At 41.8% G+C, this 22,779-nt stretch overlaps 1 protein-coding gene across 1 annotated transcript in view; it reads left to right on the top strand.

The window, feature by feature from the left end:
* The first annotated feature begins 6,384 nt into the window (after nucleotides 1–6,384).
* Nucleotides 6,385–22,779, top strand: part of LOC120919216 (cadherin-like protein 26) — a 106,461-nt gene continuing 90,066 nt past the window's right edge. The window contains exon 1 of the mRNA XM_040331270.1: nucleotides 6,385–6,533. Coding sequence (XP_040187204.1) covers nucleotides 6,498–6,533 — 36 coding nt within the window. The 5' untranslated portion in view covers nucleotides 6,385–6,497. The remainder of the gene's footprint in view (nucleotides 6,534–22,779) is intronic.

The raw sequence follows: 22,779 nt of genomic DNA, 5'->3' as shown, positions 1-22,779 counted from the left end.
GTTACCAGTTAGTGTGCATTAGCACTTTTACAGATAGACATTCTCCAAAAGCAGCCTTTGCCTCCTATATACAGTATGCGGTTCATAAATAGCATTAACTAGTACAAAATCCCTCCCGCAGGGCACAGCGGCCCATTAGCAGGAATATCTGTGTGGGGACTTTCGGTGTACCAATTACCATTACAAATGTCATTTTGTCAGGAGCCCAAAAAAGCATATTGTTTTACATACATAGTTTTGATTATCAAAGTGTTCAAGCCAATTCTTTAGCACAGTTAATGAGTGAGCCTGAGCCGTAGGAGCATTGATCAGGTCTGTCACATCAAAAAGATGTTCATGCCTACAACTGGAAAGTTTCATTTAATTGTTTTCTGAAAAAGTTCTCTTAAAGTGTATTTACACTTTTGCAGCCAAATTGGGATAACACCTTTTTATGTTTATTACATGTTCTCATCCACAATGCAGAACAAAAAATATTTTAAAATAGCTGCCAACGTTTTACTTGCTCTTTTCTGAAAATACAATGGTAAGAAGGGGCCGTTTACCAAAATGAACCCGGTTTTGCACTGCACTGGAATAGCTCAATGGATGTAAACTAGATTTGGACACTGTCTGCCCTAAAGCCTCGTACACACGGTCGGACTTCAACCAAACTTTTCCTTGGATTTTTGTCCGAAGGGAGTTGGCCGGGCACACCCATAGCATACACACGCTCTGACTTTTCTGCAAACTTTCCTAAAACGTTCCCAACATCACATTTCTGCTCTTTACCGTCAACTTCTGCTATTGTTGGTTGATTTTAACATTGGTTCTGGGCGTGCATGCACTTTGTACAAAAGTCAGATGGCTTGCTGTACACACGGTCGGACTAGGCACCATCGGACTTTTGTTGCCGAAAAGTTTGTCCGTTTGCAGAGCGACTTTTTGTCTGATGAAAAACGAAAAAGTTTGTCCGATGGAGCGTACACACGGTCGGATTTTTTTGCAAACTTGCTCATTTTGAAGTTTGTTGGCAAAAAGTCTGACCGTGTGTACAGGCCTTAACGAAGTGTTGAAGATCTAGATGCCTGGCTTATGCATTGAATGTTAGTAAAGGGAAAACTCATTGGGGGAAATTCTTTGTTCCGTAATATTTTTTATTAGAAAAGGAGTACAAAAATGGAAACACCAAACATAACATAATACCAAAACAGGACCCAACAGGTTACCAACACAGATGGTAGAGTCTCCAAGATAGTCAATGGGCCGTCACCGGCCAGGCGAGTTCAACTATAATTGTAGGGTGCAAACAACACCGTATACATGTTAATACAGTACAAAACCAAACAAACAACAAAAGAAAAGCAGAAACAAATACAGACACCACCAAATCAGGAACATAAAAAAAAAATACACAATTGAGGGTGAGTTCCAAGGGTATCTTCTGGGTAGCAGTAGTATCACAATCTCAGGATAATACACAGAAAGCCCCAACATCACCAAGAACATTGCACATGCTTGGAAACCAGAGGAATCTCCTGCAAGCCCGAAGCAGGAAAAAAAGGGGGGAGGGGGAGAGGAGAGGATAAGGTAGGAGAAGAAAGAGAGTAAAAGTGGTTGCTGTGTTCGACTAGGCTGTGGCACGCTCCAGATGCAGACCACCCTGTCTTTCAGGCCCACCCATCAATCATTGGGGTAGATTTACTAAAACTGAAGCATACAGATTCTGGTGAAGCTGTGCATAGTAACCAATCAGCTTCTAACAGTGAGCTTTCACAAAAAAAGGCACAGCTGCACTGGATTCTGAGTGCACCAGGTTTAGCAGGGCCCGAGCTAGCCTAATGCTGGCTACACACTATACAATTTTCTTGTACAACTCTCCTTTAGCTTTACCAAAACCATATAAAAGGAGGTCAAACCTAAACACTTTCAAAATTGTATGCAATCAGACAGGCCCTGGCACTTCATAGTTAAAGGTGAATATAAGGGCTATAAAAAAAAATGTATAATGTGTATACAGCTTAAGGCAGGTGTCTGAGGGAGCTGGGCTGGTAGGGAACGTGGCTCCAGTGACTTGCCCAGCAGGGATGGGATATTGTAGTGTCACCTGCTCTGCAGCTTGTGCGGGGTGTTTGGTGACCTACACTGCGACCTCTATATGAAAGCCAGCATCTCTCTCTCCCCATCGGCTGCCTCACACTAGCACAGCTGCGGACTGAAGCCCCTCCCCAGCTCTGGTGTCAGGGAGCTAATCTGCGAGCTTCAGGGGGCTGTTTGCCCCTGAAGTGCTGCTGGACTGATCTCCTACAGACAAGGCCCATGAACTTGTTCTGCTCGGAGACCTGAATAGAGTCTAATCCCTGTGCCAGAGGCTACTCATAGTCCTCAGTTTGTATAGTCATGCTAAAAATTAACCTCAGCTGTAAGGACTTGGACTGTTCCAGTCTGCTTATTTGTGCTACCAATTTCCCTAGAGACCTGGATCTGTAATGACTCGGACGGGTTCAGTCTGTTATTGTTTGTGCTGAACTTTGTCTCATGGTCCCTAGCTGTAAGTGAAAGATGGTTATTGCTGCTTTGAGAGGGAAGTGTTCTCTGCAGAACTGTACTCCAGCATTTGGAATTATCCCATTCCCCATTGTCCCCCTCCCAATAAAAAAAATTCTGCAAAAAATACTGAAAAGACATCCCTAGACTGTTTACTTAGCTGGAGTGACTAGACCAGTGATGGCGAACCTTAGCACCCCATATGTTTTGGAACTACATTTCCCATGATGCTCATGCACGCTGCAGGGTAGTGGAGCATCGTGGGAAATGTAGTTCCAAAACATCTGGGGTGCCAAGGTTCGCCATCACTGGACTAGACTGTTGCCGTGTGTCTGGCTGCCTCTGCACAGTTTTGGGAAAGAACCTGTTGAATCTAGAGCGGCCCTTGGGGAAAATGCCAATAGGAGGCAATAGCAGAAAGACAGGGATTAGCGTATCAGTCTGCTGCTTCTTCTTTTACTTCACAACAGTCAAAGGCTGTGGACCTGTAGGTCCTCAACTGCAACTAAAAAAAGTTCAGGGATGTTGCCCCACCAGACAGACAGACTGGAAAGCAGAAGAAAAAAAAAGTCCTTTGGCAGGTAAAAACAGTATGTACTGTATGTGTTTTATCTTTTTATTTAGCAATATCTTTTGAGTTCTGCTTTAAACCTGAGGGATTTAAGAACTTTGGGCCAGATTCACATAGGAGAGCGGCGCATAACGTATCGTAGATACGTTACACCGCCGCAATTTTCATCGCAAGTGCCTGGTTCACCAAGCACTTGCGATGAAAACCTACGCCGACAGCCTCCGGCGCAAGGCGGGCCAATTTAAATGGGCGTGTGCCATTTAAATTAGGCACGCTCCCGCGCCGGACCTATCGCGCATGCTCCGTTTCCGAACTCCCATCGTGCATTGCGCGCCGTGACGTCATTTTTTCGAACGGCGACGCGCGTAGCGTAATTCTGTATTCCCGGACGGCTTACGCTAACGACGTTGGTTTTTAAATTTCGACGCGGGAACGACGGCCATACTTTAGACAGCAATACACTTGCTGACTAAAGTTAGGGCACCTAAAACGACGACTAACTTTGCGACGGGAAACTAGACTAGCGGCGACGTAGCGAACGCGAAAATCCGTCGTGAATCGCCGTAACTCCTAATTTGCATACCCGGTGCTGGTTTACGACGCGAACTCCCCCCAGCGGCGGCCGCGGTATTGCATCCTAAGATCCTGTCGGATCTTCTGGCTATCTATGCGTAACTGATTCTATGAATCAGTCGCATAGATAGAAACAGAGATACGACAGCGTATCAGCAGATACGCCGTTGTATCTCCACTGTGAATCTGGCCCTTTGAGTTAACAAAGGAACAGCCATGATCTAGTTTTTTTCATTAGGGGGAAGGCATACATACGTGACGTCTTCAGAACAGACATTGTTTTAGACTATTTGTTCAGTAAGCCTTAAGGACTAAATAGGGCTTACATGTAAAACAGAGCAGAAAGATTTATGGCGTAATATTTACACCCGGTTGTCACTTCTAAGAAGAGTCAGGACAGTCAGTATTTTTACTTGTCATCTGAACTGGTTATATTCTTACACTGAAAAGTCAGAAAAATATACAAGACATAAGTTCCATCTGTGACAAGTAATCTGGATAGTTGATTGACCTTTTCTGTTAAACATCTGCACCTTTTTATAGGAAGTCATGCTGTCCGTTTTCATCAGATCACTCCATAGGAGACAGCGGTGCCCGACAAGCCCCTCCCCGCTCAATGAGCAGAGAGGAGCTTGTCATCCGTCGGCTCAGCGGAGATCTGCGGACAGATCCCGCTGAGCTGGCGGGAGCAGGCGAACTCCGTATCGACGGAGTCCGCCTGTGTGAATGGGGGCTAAAGGCCCATACACACGATCTGACTTTTTGACAACAATTGTTCGACGGCCCTGTTTTAGCGGACAATCCGACCGTGTATACGATCCAGACAAACTTTTTTGCTTTTTCATCTGACAAATGTTCGCTGTGAGAACAGAGAAACTTTCCGGCAACAAATGTCCATACGTCACTACGTTCGTGTTTGTTGGCTGAAAAAGTCTTGCCGTGTGCAAAATCTACGGAAAAGTCAGTCGGAAGTCCGATCGTGTGTACAGTATACGGCTTAAGTATGTCTATGCTGTGTGTGGGAAATGACTTTTTAAAATGGCAATTGCCATTTAAGCTGTGCATTTTTTCCATGCACAGTGATGTGCATTTGAAATGCATCTTTTTACATGCATTGTCAAGCATTTGTGGTTTATATTTCATAAGCTTGCATTTCTTTCATCTTTGGGCTTTTATGTGCACTGCATTTTCGTGCATTTACGCACATTGCAGCGCAGAAATATGCAGCTTACTGTATCTTTTTCACTGCACTAGTGTAAACTATGCTTATAAGATAACCTGGATTTTGGGCTGTCTTTGCAGTTGGAATGCAGTCAAAAATGCATCCCACGGTACCTAACAGTATATGGGTATATAGGTCAAATAGAAAAGTTACATGACTGGCTTGTCAGTAACCTTGTGCATGTATAGGTACTTTAAGTGCTTGCCGCCTGTCCACCATCAAATGATGGAGGGACGGTGCGGATCTCGTTCTGGGTGGACGTCATATGACCTCGCCCCAGAACGGCAGCTCTTGCGTGCCTGCTGGAACACGCAGCGTGGCGATCGTGGCCGCACCATGTTACTAGGACACAGCATGACCCCGATCCATGTAAAGAGCCCATCACGCGGCTCTTTAACCATGTGATCAGCTGTATCCAATCACAGCCAGTCACATGTAAACACAGAAGTGCTGGTGATCGGCTTTAATCGCCTCACACTGACACAGTGTGTGGCAAAGAAAGAGCCAATCAGCGGCATCTCCTCGCAGGGAACAGCCGGAGATGTAATCAGGGCACTGATGCCAGTCACTGCTGCCACAGTGTCCATCAATGCTGCCCATCAATGCCTCCCATCAGTGCCACCCATCCGTGCCACCTATCAGTGCCCACCAGTGCCACCTATCAGTGCCCATCAGTGCGGCATATTAGTGCCTCCTCATCAATGCCACCTAATCAATGCCCATAAGTGTCGCCCCATCAGTGCAGGCTATCAGTGCCCATCAGTGCAGCCTCATCAGTGCCCATCAGTGAAGGAGAAAAATTACTTATTTACAAAATTTACTGACAGAAACTAAGAAAAGCTTTTTTCTTTCTTCAAAATTATTTGTTCTTTTTTGTAAAAAATAAAAACCCCAGCAGTGATTGAATACCACCAAACAAGAGCTCTATTTGTGTGAAGAAAATGATAAAAAAATAATTTGGGTACAATGTTGCATGACCGCGCAATTGTCATTCAAAGTGCGACAGCACTGAAAGCTGAAAATTGGCCTGGGCAGGAAGGGGTGAAAGTGCCACATAGGCAAGTGGTTAAGTACAGAAGCATTCTACAGTATCAACCTGGTGAGCAATGTCAAGAGTATACACCTTAAATTAGAATTGATTCTATATCCATAGACAGCGATAGCATAAACCGTGAGCCCTGAAAAAGAAAATGGTTGTCAAATGCTACAAAAGTTAAATAACTTGAAAAAGCTAGTCGAGTGAAAAAAAGTATCAGTCAAGAAGATAGACGACCCAAAAAGACCCCCCCCCCCCAGCCCTGCTGGTCAAAGTACACTTGGAGTTCTCCTGAAACTCTTAAAAGTGACACACGTCTCAGTTTACATGACAGTCGAAGAGGATAGGTCAGTTTTGGAGAAAATGACAGCCTGCAAAAAAAAAAAAAAATCCAATTTGCATAACCGGCTACTCTCCTTTGGGGAAGGGGGGGGGGGTTATGCTGAGGAGATGGAGACAGAGACTTGCAAACAGATGAAAGGAATGTTAGCAGAGGTGTAAGTTTGCAGAACAAACTTGCTGTATGTACGGATACTTTCCCCCTTGACTTTGCTGGCTTTCCCTTGACCATGAAGGAAATTCAAATGAGACTTCTTGGTGCATTGGTAAGAAAAACATACTACTATATCTTTTTTTTTTATTATGTATTGGGTCAGTTCGTTTCTTCATATCCTAGAGGTGATATACACTCCACAGCAAACGTATATTAATAGGATTTATGGATGATAACAGTTATCAGAGATAACAGTTTGTTGTCAAGAAGGCCAAATGGGGTGACTAAAAACTCTCCTTATAAGATATGTATTGTTGGATTTAACACATTTTTGGTTGGATTTACAATTTAAATAATAGTTGTTTATTGACCAGCTAAAGAAGCTCATTTACAGCTGCCTGCAATTTTTTTCCTTCCATTGTGAGTTGGGTGGACCCAATTTAACAAGTTTAGCTATTCCTGGATTGTTAAATGCAGTTTGGTGAATGCTTGCAATTCATTTATCTAGCAGTGTGTTGTACGCAGGGAAGGGTTGTTGATTTGGCTGCAATCAGCAGCTGTATTGGATTCAAATCAAGTGTGCCAGAGTGTTCCATTGTTACATTTTTTTTTTAACAGTTCCATTGTTACATTTTTAACAACATTTTTTACCATTGTTTCTTTATTATTTTAATTTGTTTATTTAAACAAAACGATTTCTTAGTGGCAACATATTTGTGTTTGTTGTGACATGTGCCACTAATGTCTTTTGTACTATTAAAGAGATGAATCACAGTTTTTAAACTCATTAGTGACAGGTAATGCAGTAAGTATGTATCAAATCACACAAGTTCAAAAGCAAAATTCTATGGAATGTTTACCTTCTAAAGAAAATTCGCTTTTTTTTCTTGCGAGTCTCATCTCAGGGTGGGAGCAACTTACTCCAATTTCACCACATCTTGTTAAAAAGGAAAGCACATAATAACCTACGAATGTAACACCTGGCTGTTATAAATTTGTGTTTTACAAACTGGAGTCCACTACTCTTATCTCAAACCCCAATAAAAAAAAAGCTTCTGCTGCAAAGACAATGGATGGATCAATCAGCTTTTTTTTGGGCAATAAAACTGTGTTTCTAAAGCTGGCCATAAATGGGTAGAATTCCTATCGAAAATTCTTAGGGAAATAATATTCTAAAAAAGTTTGTCATAAGTATCAAAAGGACGGTTGTTTTTTGACTGCAGTGAAAAGAAGATTTGAAGGCACAGGATGCAATATTGTTTGTGAACAAATTCTAACAACGTATGTGGTTTTCATGCCGTAACGTTCATTCATTACAAAATCTAATGTTAAAAGCAAATGAGATCTTAGAAGATTCGCTAAGAACATTTGAATGTCATTCCAAAGACTTTCCCTAGGAATTTTATTTTAAATTCTATTCATCTATGGCTAGCTTTAGAAAGGAAAAGTACCGCTGTAAAATAAAGTACATCAATATTTTTAATATATTAATAATTTGCATTTACTGGAAATGACCACAATGGTCTAGCTGCTAACGATAATTAACCTTTAAACCCCTTTGTGACTGCTCAATACGTATGTTCGATGGCACAAAAGTGGGCTTTAAAGTTCACACGCTGCACCTATCCGTTGCAGGGCAGCCCATGTTCATATGCTGAGAGCGCATTCATTGTATGCTCTCACCAAGCTGTAAAGGATGGTACTTGGTCTGGGGAAAGATCAGTAGCCGGTGGGACTGGTTTCCAAATATGTGATCACTGGGACAGTGGTAGCATGATTACCAATCCTTCTGGCCCCCTCCTGGGGTTCTGTGCCATTCACTGGCTAAGAAGTCTTCCTAACTCAGGGGAACATGAGCCCAAGTTTTAGGCCTCCTTAGGCTGGATTAACACCTATGCATTTTTTGTGCATTTTGCAGATTTGCACTGCAGTCCATTTAACATGGTTTCCTATGGAACACGTTCTGTAGTGCAAATCTGCAAAATGCAAAAAGCACTAAAAATGCTAGGTGTGAATCAAGTCTTATACGGGTTGTACTACTGTGTATGTGCAAGGTTGTGTTTACCAAAGTGGATTGATTTTCCCACAGCAAAGGGCACATGTCACTTTTCAATGTTGTTTAGGTCAATGAACTGTTCTCAACGCGAGGCTCATTCCCCACATGACACTGTCAGCAGGGAAGTATGGTCACCATCATTGCTGGCCTCCTGAAGAAAATACTAGTTTCATGGCTGTATCTGACTTAAGTAGAAACAGGCATGCCATAAATGAGTGTCAGAAAGTGTTTGAATTAACTATCTCTACTACAGGGTTTAGAGACTAGCAAACTAAGACTTCGACATGGTAAAATAGCTCCTAGCAATGGCTTTCACTTGTCTATGTGAGACGCGTTTATGTAAATGAAAACAGAGTGCAAGTATTTTGCAAACAGCAGGGATTTTCTGTAAAACTTGCAGTGTTCCCATAAATCTGAGAAGGTGGCTTATTATGGAAAAAAATAAATAAATCAACAGTTTATTTCCTTATCAATCTAGGCTAGCTGCAAAATGAACCAATTTGTTACTTATATTCTCCCTGAAAACAGAAATCCCACATAAACATCTACTCAGCTGGCCAATTAACAGGCAGAAAACAATGAAATATTTATAGTAACTGCGCTGTACTCAAGTTTTGTTTGGCAATGGTCTTCAGCTGTATGCATAGTCAATTTTGAAACCGTGCCAGAGTTTCCAGGCGGGGAAACGCATTTTAGAAGGAGAAAATAAGTCAGAATAAAATGTCTGAATGTGGAATCTAACTTAACAATACAATCCGAGATGCATTGTATAGATACTGTCACTTATAATTAACACAAGAAACTTCAGCTGTACAATTCTTTATATTCTTGTATGCCATGCAACAGTGAGAGCCATCAGTTACAATATGAGACCCTCTGTAACAAATAAATAAATTGAAGGTATATGCTGGGAAAAGGTTTGCTTCACCACTCTCTTAGAGATATGGCTCGATCAATGATGCTTTTACCAATATGGCATGTCTCCAAATTCTGACATTTTCAGCCAGATTGGCAACAATTTAGGGCCTATGAAAAGCACCTGACACGGCCAGTGTCAGAGGATTGGCATGGCCAGCCGCCGAGTGCCGATTTGGCGCATGCCCGTGCGCGAATGGCTCGCGCATGCGCAGTTCTGCGTGACGGCACGCGCACACGAGTGCATACACGCGCACCAGAGTCCTGGCCTGCCTACTTAAACCAGCCCCAGTCTCATGACGGGTTGCTGGTTTGTTGTCAGCTCCTGCCTGTTGATTCTTCCTGTACCTGTGCTTGAACTCATTGTGACCCAGATTGACCCGACGACTCTGCTCTCTCTCCTGAACTTGACCCCCGGCTTATCTCCCTGGATCTGCTGCTGTCTCCAACCCCTGACCACTGGCTTGTACTTCGGACTTGTTACCTTCTCCAGCCCCTTGACCCTGGCTTGCATCCTGGACCTGCTTACAGTCTCAGCCTTGAACCTACTCTCAGTTGTCTGAAACTTCTCTGGTACCTGACCCACGGCCTGTTCCCGTTACTTCCTACGACCTGAGCTCGCTGAACAGCAGCACCTGATCTACTATCAACTTTCAGCTCTCTGCTGGTAACCGGTGCCTCTTTGCGCCCTCCCCCGCTGTCTCACCTCCAGGGGGTGGAGTGCGCTGAGTTGCAAAGGTGAGCCGCTCTCGGCATCTCGGCCTCGGTGAGTACATACCTGACAGCCAGCCACCTGCTGTCTACAGGAACTTTCTATCTGGCAGGTTGTAAAAAGCTGCCGTGGTGCAATCCGCCCCCTTAAAATAAGCATTGCCAGCAAAACCCAGAATCTTAGCGAACGTCATCTCCCTTCCCCTCTGTGCTGACAGAAACATCTGGCCAAGCCCAGGGGAGGTCAAGTATGTCTGCATAGCCAGCTTTTTTGGAAATTTAACTGCAGAGGTTTCATTTATAGGTTATATTTAAAAGAAAATCAAATACTTGTCACATATTTTAATTATCTTCCAATATGACTGATAGCATGGTAACATGGTCTCCAAACATTGCAATGGTGAGCCTTAGCCTTATCTGCTGAAATTACAGAAACTATTAATGGAATGACTTCTTCCAGATCGAATCAGTCTTGCTACAACATGTCCACAATTTGCAGAAAGTTTGGTTTAATATTGGTTACTTGGTTAACTTTAATGCCTTCTTCAGGCTTTAAACATTTAGGAAAAATGGTTCAGAAACTCAGATAGTTATACAGAAAGTTACTTTATCCTGGAACCCTTGCATAACTTATGTCAGCCAATAAAGGGCATCACTTAACCTCTTGCAAACCTCCCACTGCACAAAAATGGCTGCTATAGTTCCAGGAGAACAAACGGAAACTGTGCTCTTGTGCATGCCTGCGCTATGAACACAGCGAATCACAGAAAAAATGGTACAGAGCCAATAAAAGTGGATCAGTACCATGTGATTGCTGTTACCAACCACCACATCCCAGGGGGAAGGAAAGAAAGCCTGCCGGACTACCAGGCAGCACTAATGCAATCCTGTACCAGTGGCAACAATAAAATAAAAACGCTCCTCTAATGTCATTCAACTCTCTACTGTAAAGTTCATCTCCATCCTGACCTGTGTATAAACCCCTCATCTCCCTTATCCGGCACATCTGTACATTAACCCCTTTGTCTTAATTCTCCTACTGTATGTGACCTGTACATTAATACCTTTAACTCCTATACTTTGTCTATTGCATCATTACCAAGCTCCATGTTTTTAACTCCCTCAATACATTGAAATTTTTTTTTTTAATATTAGAGATTACCTTGGTGTTTTTACTATACAAATAGGGGAAAAAAAATCGCAAAATTTCAGGGGGTTTTCCTCCTGTCCTGGCACTTCTATTTGCTTTTATAACTGGAAGCAAGGGAACAGGATTTTTTCCCACATATTTGTTTACTTTTTCTTTTATATAGTACCACCAAAAGAAAACACTATCCATATATATATATATATATATATATATATATATATATATATATATATATATATATATATATATATATATATATATATATATATATATATATATATATATATATATATATATATATATATATAAAAGAAGAAGCTAAAAACGAAGAAACATGCTGGTAAAGAAGGGGATGAAACATACTGGCAATGACGTGGTTAAACCCCACCCTTTCTATATTAATCGATAACTATTCAATTAATCAATGAGGTAATTGGTGGCCAATTGAGTAAGCAAGCTGTTGTAGAGTTTGTAGGAAATGTTCCAGTTATGTATTACACACTATAGTGCGATACATTACCCTAAAAGCAAGCACATAGCAAGGGCACGTCGAAAACCCTCTCATAGGCATGTGAAAATGTGACATTCTATTTCAGTTGTGATGTTAAGTGTTCATTCTTACGGGAACAGCATTACTGAAGTATTATGGTTTACCAGACACATTTTCATGGTGTATTTAAAAAAAGAAAAAACACACACGAGACTGCTTGATACTGTAAATCTACTGATGTTAGCAATTGACAGCAGAGTGAATAGAAAATGTAACTTTGAAGTATGTCACAAAGACAATTATTAAGGTGATCCAAAAGTGATCATTCCTGATGGCCGGTGTGTTGTCATATTCTGCTCCCTATCGCAGAATGCTGCGGAAGTCACGTGGAGGCCAACTGCGCATGCGCAATGCGCTCCAACAGAAAATGCGATGCGTTCCACAGGATTTTTTAACACTACCCTTCAGTGAACCCATCACAATTTGTCACGGAAGTGACGTATTACCATACACGGAGCGGGGGGAGAGAGAGAGAGACACATTCAGAGCGAGAGAGAAATAGAGATACTGAGATACATTCAGAGCGAGAGAGAGATCATGAACATATATTTTATATAAGAGAAGTAATGCACATAGGGGATGTAATCCCCTCCCTGAGCCCCCGTTCCCTCTCAGTATCTCTATATCTGTATCCCTCCCTCGCTCTGAATGTATCTCAGTATCTCTATTTCTCTCTCGCTCTGAATGTGTCTCTCTCTCTCTCCCCCCGCTCCGTGTATGGTAATACGTCACTTCCGTGACAAATTGTGATGGGTTCACTGAAGGGTAGTGTCGTAAATCCTGTGGAACGCATCACACTTGCGGTTGGAACGCATTGCGTCCGCCACGTGACTTCCGCAGCATTCTTACGATAGGCAGCAGAATGTGACAATACACCGGGATAAGAATTTAGTCCCTCTTTGTACAATGTGCATTACATATCATATGCTTAAGCAAAATGCTTACAAGCAGTATAATCACCTCAATCACTTCAAAGCCCCTTTAAGTGTTCTTCATTGACCTTCAGTAAGGTAATAAGATATGTGATCTTACAGCCGTTTAGAATATGAATGCAAACAGGTTAGCAATAGCAACCCCCTTTGTCTATTCCTAGATCCTTAGATGTTCCCAGTGGAAAAAATAGTTTGAATATAAATACACATTTTGCTTAGATATGTGCATTCCCGTTCGTACGAATGTTATTTTCGTACGAAAATGTTCATTTTCGTACCCGCAGAATAATGTGTACATACGAAAAAATTAAAGCACCAAAATACGAAAACGAGGGATTACGAATGAGCCGCATAACGAACAACCGCAAATACGAACGAACGATCCGACGAAAATACGACAAAACGAAAACGGCAAAAGAACGAAAATGACATTATAACAAAAGACTTGCATTCTGTATTTTGTTTGAATCCTTGTTCTGTTCGTATTTTGATTTTCAGTCGTATGTTCATATGACATCTAACAAAAGATTTTCATTCTGTATCTTGTTTGAATCCTTTTTCTGTTTGTATGTTCATATGACATCTATAACAAAAGATTTTCATTTCTGTATTTTGTTTGAATCCTTTTTCTGTTTGTATGTTCATATGACATCTTATAACAAAAGATTTGTATTCTGTATTCCTTTTTTCTGTTCGTAATTTGGTTTCAAAATACAGAATGCAAATCTTTTGTTATAAGATGTAATTTTCGTTTTTTTGAATGGGCAGTGAGTGTAGTTAGTTAGTGAAGCAGCTTCTCTTTTGTGCTGAGTAGTACAGTAGTACAGTAAAGCCAAATAAACTTTTCTGTGGATTTTCGTCTGAAGGGAGATCAATTGGCCAGACTTTTGAACCTGGAACCCAAAAATGGTTTTCTGATGGAGTTTAAAAACGAACGAACGTTCGGTAAAACGATCGTTTTTATGTTTGTTGTTAAAAACGTCTGACCAAGTGTATGGGGTTTTAACAATAGTTAATATGGATGAGCCGCGTGTTGAAAGTGCCGCGAATCCAGCGATATATTTACGAAAGTACAAAATGACGAAAATTCACGAAAATTATTGTCTAACAAGTAACGAACATGAATTAAACAGAATAACGAACCATCCCGCATGTACGAAAATAAAACTGTAACCAAAATACGAAACGATCGGAATATGAAAAAATCACGTCGTACGAAAAACGAACGGGAACGAACAGGAAAACGGGCGTCTTACGAAAAACGAACGGGAACGAACCTACGGAACGATACGAAACGGAACAAAAAAAAACGAAAAAAATTTCTGTGCACATGTCTAATTTTGCTACACCCCCAGTTGTGCTTTCAGTTTTTTCCCTAAAAAATAAAATAAAAAATAAAACAAAAGATAGGTTTGCAATACTTTGTGTCCAATGCCTGAATTAATGGAGTTATGCCCTGTACACACGATCAATCCGATGGATTTTTTCGTCGGATATCTGATGAAGCTGACTTTCATCAGTCTTGCCTACGCACCATCAGTCAAAAATCAGACCGTGTCCAACGCGGTGATGTAAAACACTACGACGTGCTGAGAAAAAGGAAGTTCAATGCTTCCGAGCAAGCGTCGACTTGATTCTGAGCATGCGTGGATTTTTCTCAGATGGAGTTCCACACAGACGATCGTTTTTTTTCTATCAGTTTTTTATCCATAGGAAAATTGTAAAACATGTTCTATTTTTTTTCACCGATGGAAAACAAACCGATGGGGCCCACACATGATCAGTTTGTCCGATGAAAACGGTCCATCGGTCCATTTTCATCAGACAAACCGATCATGTGTACAGGGCTTTAGACACCTTGGACATTAGCAAATGTTCAGACTGAATGCAAGACCTGTGTGTCTTAAGCTGGGTATACACCAGTAGAATCTGGTTTGAAATGTTTGTCTTAAGAAAGTTCATCCCGTTTTCTTCTTCAAGTTGGTGGGGTCAAACAGACACTCGTTTTCAACCCACAAAGATGATAAAATTCAAAAGGAGCAGGATGGAAATGTTTTTTTCCCGAATGTTTTTTTCTCGAACGAACAAATTGCTAACAGTGTATGTGGTTTCCATTTGTTTCAACATTGATGATCAATTAACTTTGAATGACATACATCAAGCCGTTGAATGTACATACATTTAAAAAAAAAAAAAAAATGTATACAAAAATGCTAATATTGTACAGCCAACTTTACATTGCATTTTGTGCCAGTTATTTGTTCCTAGTAATGACAAGAGAAGAGGGAGGAGGAGCCATGCATGGATCCTGGTGCTGGCTTATCTCAGGGGCTGAGCGTTTTCAGCACTCATGCAATTTAAGCCATGCAAAGACAGTTTAACATAGATGTAAACCCCATCTGAATGACATTTAGATTGCTAAAATCATTGTGAAAAGTTTTCCCTTTTATACAACATATGGGGTTTTCAACTTTACTCAGGGTGGGTTTTCATATGTTGACAAGTTTAAACCACTTGATCTCCAGAAGGTTTTGTCCCATTTATGACCAGGCCATTTTTTGCTATTCAGCATTGTGCTACTTTAGCTGCCAATTGCTGTGTCATGCAACGTTGTACGCAAATTAAATCTATAAAACATTTTCACACAAATAACTTTCTTTTGGTGGTTTTTGATCACCACTGGGTTTTTTTTCTTTTATCTTTCAATGGTTTTTATTCAAGTTTTCCATAATACAAAGTAATGCCGCGTACACACGATCTGATTTTCCATCGGAAAAACCTTGGATGGGTTTTCCGACGGAATTCCGCTCAAGCTTGGCTTGCATACACACGATCACACAAAAGTTCTCTGAACTTTTGTCCGCCAAGAACATGGTGACGTACAACACTACGACGAGCCAAGAAAATTAAGTTCAATGCTTCCGAGCATGCGTCGAATTGTTTCCGAGCATGTGTCATAATTTTGCACGTCGGAATTACTACAGACGATAGGATTTTTTTCCGTCTGAAAATTTGAGAACCAGCTCTCAATCTTTTGTTGGCGGAAATTCCGACAGCAAAAGTCCGATGGAGCCTACACACAGTCGGAATTTTCATTCAGAAGCTCACATCGGACTTTTGCTGTCGGAATTTCCGATCGTGTGTACGGGGCATTAGGACCATGGCATTGACTTTAACAGTGTATAGTTTTCATAGACAGATTAGCATACAGTACACAGATAATCCGCCTCCTACTCAGAAGAGGGGAGATGACACTTCCTGTATTGTCTTCCTTTTCACAGTTTAGATCTCTCAACCTGTTATAGAATGGGCCATCCGTGTTGGGCTTCTCACCATATCCTGTATCCTTATAAAAATTATATGTTTTTTTTTTCTTTAAAAAGCACATTTTCTAATTTTTATTATAAAACATATCCAATAAAATCAAATTTATTTATACATTTAGCCTAAAATGGATTCAGCTACATGCCTTTGGTAACAACCAAGCTGCAATTTTGGGGACACTAGTATAGTTCTGATCGTGATCAAGATACTGGTCTATGCAGACACTATACTAGTAATGGCAGTGATCAGTGACCTATAGTGTGATAGTGTAGCGGGCAATCTGGCGCCAAATTACACTGGCTGGGAGGCACACTGACACCAATACAGTGACAATACTGTACACTGTCACTGTACTAAGGACACTGGTTGGGTGACAGGGCAATCAAAGAGTAAAATGGAGGGCAATCGGGGGGTTCAATGTGCCTAAAAAGTGTATACGTGCTGCTTGTACTCACAGAATCTGCTCAGGGAGGAAGATACTGGTTCTGTTTACAAACACACAGAGGTCCAAATTATGATTGGCCATAGCCGATCAGCAGGTTTACAGCCAAAATCATGGGCTATAACCCTCTGAGAGAATAGTGCTGTGATTGGCCATAGTTGATCAGCAGGTATGCAGCCAAAATCATTAGCTGTAACCTGATGAGAGACTTGTGCAGTGATTAGCCGTAGCCGATCAGCAGGTGTACACTCAAAATCATTGGCTGTAACCTGCTGAGAGACTCGGGATTTGGCCAATCACAGCACAGACCAGCAGGGGGCGCGCACAGCACGCTTGAAAACCAGGAAGTAAGCATAGCCCGGAGCTGCCGTCTGCTCACAATAAGTGTACTGTGGGTTGATGGAATGTGGTTAAAAACAGTTACCATGCCAGTGCTATGAAACCTGTCTGCCAAGGTGAGAACATGGGGCAAAATTGTCAGACGGGGACAAAAAGTTGTCATCCTAAGACAGGAAGTATCTTCATGGCAGAAGTATTTTGATGCAAGCCTCATATATAATCATTAAAAATTACTTTTGAATTTAACTAACAATATCTTAACTAACAATATCTTAAATTTGGTCAAGTATGGAAAAAAAAAAAAAAAGACAGGCATGGAAAAATTTCATCTGTGAGCACCTTAACAGCACTTTAGTTCTCTAGTAGTTCAAATATTAATAGCAAATTGTTTTACTTCGTCGTTTTAACCACTTACCCACCACCGGCCGTCATATGACGTCCTTGACTTTGTGGGGGTATATCTGAATGATGCCTGCAGCTACAGGCATCATTCGAACATTGTTTTTTTTAGCCAGCGATTCCCTACACCATAAGAATGATCATAGCGATCGGTGAGTCATAGACAGAATCCGCTGGCCCCGGATGTTTTCCATAAAGATTTTTGGCGGACCAGATGGTTGATGGAGTCTCTATGATCATTCGGAGGCCGGATGCGATGTTATGACATCATGCCCGGCCTCTGCATTCAAACAAACGGCAAGCGCCTCGGCTGGGAAGCAAAGATCCCTTTTTTTTTATTTCTGGCTTCCCAGCCTAGAATTGAGATAGGGGGTCTAATTGACCCCATATCTCACTGTTAAGAGGACCTGTCATGCCATATTCCTATTACAGGGGATGTTTTACATTTCTTGTAATAGGAATAAAAGTGATCAAAATTATATATATTTTTGATTTTTTTTTTAAGTAAAATTAGCAAAAAATAAAATAAAAATGTCTTGCAGGCAGAAGCGAACACATACGCAAGTCCCGCCCACATACCACACCGCAGACGTTGGCACAAGAGAAATAATTCTAGCCCTAGACCTCCTCTGTAACTCAAAACATGAAACCAGTAAAATAAATTAACTGCTTGCCGACCAGCCACCGGTTATACGGCGGCAGGTCGGCTCTGCTGGGGGAGGTCACGTAGCTATACGTCACCTCGCCGAGCAGCCAATAGGGGTGCGCGCATCCGGAGGCGCGCACGCGTGTCCCCCGCTAGCCCCTGACACGACGCGTGTGCCCGGCGGTCGCGATCACCGCCGGGCACCCGCGATCGCTCGTTACAGAGCGAGAACAGGGAGCTGTGTGTGTAAACACACAGCTCCCGGTCCTGTCAGGGGGGGAAATGACCTATTGTCTGTTCATACAATGTATGAACAGCGATTTGTCATTTCCCCATGTCAGTCCACCCCCCCTTCAGTTAGAACACACCCAGGGAACATGATTAATCCCTTCCTCACCCCCTAGTGTTAACCCCTTCCCTGCAAGTGGAATTTTTATAGTAAATTAATGCATTTTTATAGCACTGATCGCTATAAAAATGCCAATGGTCCCAAAAACGTGTCAAAAGTGTCCGAAGTGTCCACCATAATGTCGCAGTACCGATAAAAATCGCTGATCGCCGCCATTACTAGTAAAAAAAAAATATTAAGAAAAATGCCATAAAACTATCCCCTATTTTGAAAACGCTATAACTTTTGCGCAAACCAATCAATAAATGCTTATTGCGATTTTTTTTACGAAAAATATGTAGACAAATACGTATCGGCCTAAACTGAGGAAAAAAAATCTTTTTTTTTTATATATTTTTGGGGGATATTTATTATAGCAAAAAAGTAAAAAATATTCATTTTTTTCAAAATTGTCGCTCTATTTTTGTTTATTAAAAGAAATCTCTATTTGTGGGAAAAAAAGAACGCCAATTTTGTTTGGGAGCCACGTCGCACGACCGCGCAATTGTCAGTTAAAGCGACGCAGTGCCAAATCGCAAAAAGTGACCTGATCTTTGACCAGCAATATGGTCCGGGGGTTAAGTGGTTAAAGCGTCGCCTATGGGGATTTTTAAGTACCGAAGTTTGGCTCCATTCCACGAGCGTGTGCAATTTTGTAGCGTGACATATTAGATATCTATTTACTCAGCGTAACTTAATTTTTCACATTATGCAAAATAATTGGGCTAACTTTACTGTTTTTTTTTTAAAGCATGAAACTTTTTTTCCCAAAAAAAACGCATTTTGTAAAATTGCTGCGCAAATACTGTGCGAGATCAAAAGTTTCAATGACCGCCATTGTATTCTCTAGGGTCTCTGCTAAAAAATATATATAATGTTTATGGGTTCTATGTAATTTTCTAGCAAAAAAATGATAATTTTTACATGTAGGAGAAAAATGTCAGAATTGGTCTATTTGGCAAGTGGTTAATCTGCCCATAGAATTTTAGTATTCTTCTCCCTGTAATGTCAAGTGCATTTTTTTTTCACCTGGTTTGTGATAAATTCTCTTGAGAAGCACTAATCTGGGAGTGATCTATATCCCCAAGTTCACAGCAAACACTAGAAAAATGTGACCTAATTACCTGAACATGCCCTCGGTAGTACTTAGAAATCGGATCTACTTGAAAGCACATGACCCAACCCTTTCTTTACTACTGACTATTTGAGGTGATTGTAGCCATATTATATGATATGATATTTTTTATATTTACACGATATTACAAATTTTCAGGACAACCTTTCGGGGTGTGTCCGCTTCTTCAAGGTCCAATCAGTACTGATTCACAAAAGTTTTGGCAGAATGTTAATATGTTAAGACAAAAAAACAAAACACAATGGCCCGGATTCACAGAGACGTACGCCGACGTATCAGTAGTACGGCGTCGTAAGTCCGAATGTGCGCAACTTTGAATTACGCGGGCTTACGCCGGCCCATTTACGATACGCCGCCGTAACTTAGGGAGCAAGTGCTTTGTGAATACTGTACTTGCCTCTCTATGTTATGCGCTACGCCCGCTTAAACATACGCCGCTCTACGTGAATCTGGCTGAATCTCTGAGGGAAAGGGGGAAAAAAAAACACACACATACAAATTAATGTATAAGGCAATAGTAATAAAGCTAGCACCAGGGCTACTACTGAACACTACAAGAATTCCCTGTCCCTGTGTTAAGTTTTTTTCTATATTTATAGAGGGGAGATAGATACCAACACCTCAAAAAGGCATGAAATTAACCCCTGGAGCTGGACACTGGCCATTTTGTGAGGTGTCTTCTTGCTCAGACCTGTTTAGAGATGACGAGAACAGCTCAGTTTTCACCGCAGGCTTTTTTGTTGAGTTGTGTTTGTTCATGTTATGCTGTGCCTAGAATACAGCCCAGGGCTTATTCAAAGATCTATTCAAGGTCATTGTCAGACTACAGTTTCTGCTTCTTCTTTTTTTTTTTTTTACTATTTCACAAACACAATATTTTGCTCCTAAAGAGGGCCAGTCCAGCCAAAATGCAGGGCTGTCTTAATGAGAGGGCACACCTGGGCACTGCTTTCACCAAAGCTACTGTTTTTTGAGCCCACGTTGCCCCGAAAATTGGGGGCTCCATGATGGCACTGAGAGTGATAGATAAACAGGGGAGGCAGTCTGCCTCCTACCTACTTGATGTCTGTTTACCTGCACTGTCATCATTGTAGGGGCCCCAGAGCATTACTTTGCCCAGGGGCCCATGATGCCATTAAGACGGCCCTGCCAAAATGCACATTTGTATTTGCTCGGTCTAGGCTCTGACTAAAGCTTGCCATGTATGCACATCTAACAGATTTCTCCATCCACACCAGACAGCACAAATGCACACATTTATTTTGCTGGCTACTAAATTCTGACAGCAGGTACCGTGGCTGTTAGAATACTTAAACAATGGTTGCATCTGACTGGATGAAGTGACTGTTCAGACAACAGGAAAAAAAAAATGTTAATATGATGCAATGGGTGCAGTCTGGGCTTAGACAGTACATGGATAGACCGCATAGTGTGGTCCAAATCCTCAGGACAAATCCTATGGTTTTGGGGAGTGCTGAAGAATCCAATCCAGCACACCTAACCCAGCACTTCTGAGAGACCGAAGAGATTTCTAGGCAGCCAATAGACAAAGAGCAAAGTGCGCAGACTAACTGTTAATTATATTAAAAGGAAGACCATTATAATTTTGAGAACCGTGATGAGCATAATTCGTTTTACTTCGTGTGAGTTGTCAACTGTCTTCCTGTAATAAAAATGTATACACCCACTACACTCTTTTATTTTATTTTCCACAACTTATTTGGCAAAAGTTTATTGAACAATCAACTTTTTTCGTACCATGTAATGCCATCAGGGGCACCTACAGTCTAAAGTGCATGGCAGCCTTAAAGTCTAGTACACACGGGCCGAATGTCGGGTGACATCAGCAGGTTCAATAAAAAATTGCCGAAATTTGGCTCTTGTGTAGTGGTGCAATGGATCAAAAAACTAACGGTTCAGATTGTTCCTCGGATCAGAGTCACGGATCGGATCATTTTTTGGATCAGCAAAAAAAAAAAGACAAGAAAAAGTCCCCACTATAATATCCACATCTCCCCCACTGTAATATCCACATATCCCCACTATAATGTTCACATCTCCCCCACTGTAATATCCACATCTCCCCACTGTAATATCCACATCTCCCCCACTGTAATGTCCACATCTCCCCCACTGTAATATCCACATCTCCCCCACTGTAATATCCACATCTCCCCCACTGTAATATCCACATCTCCCCCACTGTAATGTCCACATCTCCCCCACTGTAATATCCACATCTCCCCCACTGTAATATCCACATCTCCCCCACTGTAATATCCGCATCTCCCCCACTGTAATATCCACATCTCCCCCACTGTAATATCCACATCTCCCCCAATGTATATAGAAAGATTTGATAAACATGTGGTTAATGCACTCACATTTAGATGAAGTTACTTGAGCATATACCGGTAGGTCCCAATATCAGGTCAAGGTGGATGCTCCTGCAAAGCTGCTCCCTCTGTCCGCGTCTCTCTGTCACTCGCTGGGTAGTTAATTATGGCTCCAATATCACTCCATGTAGATGCCGACTACTGAGGAGGAACTTGTGATCAAAAGGAAACTTGGAACTCAGGACGGGGATGGCAGCAGGGAGATGGCGTCACCATTAGTGGACGCGTTTCCTGAGCATGCATGATATGATCGTATGCTCAGCCGCGCTCCTTTCTCAACAGACTTAACACAGAGGACAGCATAAGCTCATTTTAAAGGAAGGAGATGGGCGCGGAAGGGGAGGAGAAGAATTAAATGATAGACAGGCTATGGGGTCGGATATATGTAGCAGAAGACAACAAATGGCACATATATTTAAAAACATTAGAAGACCATAATGGATGCTAAAGGGTGTACCAAGATGGAGAAAAAGTACCGCTCCAAGCCCTGCGACCTATGCTGTGCTCCCGCCCTGTAGCACCAACAGGTGCAGACTCTGCGCTGATCCGTGGGAAAAAAAATGATCCTGGACTGCCGCACTCTGCTAGGTGATTTATTGAAACAAAATAAAGGATAAAATCCAAAGCTGTATGACATCCAAAAATTCATGCAACACTGCAATCAATAGTAGGAAGTGGACACAGGGGACAAAAGGCTAACATGTTTCACATCATGGATAGATGCTTAGCCATCTATGACTAAGCATCTATCCATGATGTGAAACATATTAGCCTTTTGTTCCCTGTGCCCACTTCCTACTATTGATTGCAGTACCAAGATGGCCGCCGCTCTGGGAGCTAGGCCGAAGCTGCGGCCTTTCCTATGGTGTGTCGAACCAAACATGTTTACCCGTTCGGATCACGGATCAATGACGATCCGTTGCACCACTACTCTTGTGTATGGCAGCTGACTTCTGTTGGACAAGCTTGCTGGAA

The sequence above is a fragment of the Rana temporaria genome, chromosome 12 (assembly GCF_905171775.1).
Source record: "Rana temporaria chromosome 12, aRanTem1.1, whole genome shotgun sequence".
NCBI lineage: Eukaryota > Metazoa > Chordata > Amphibia > Anura > Ranidae > Rana > Rana temporaria.
The sequence above is the reverse complement of the archived record's forward strand: the minus strand, read 5'-3'. Positions and strand labels throughout refer to the sequence as shown.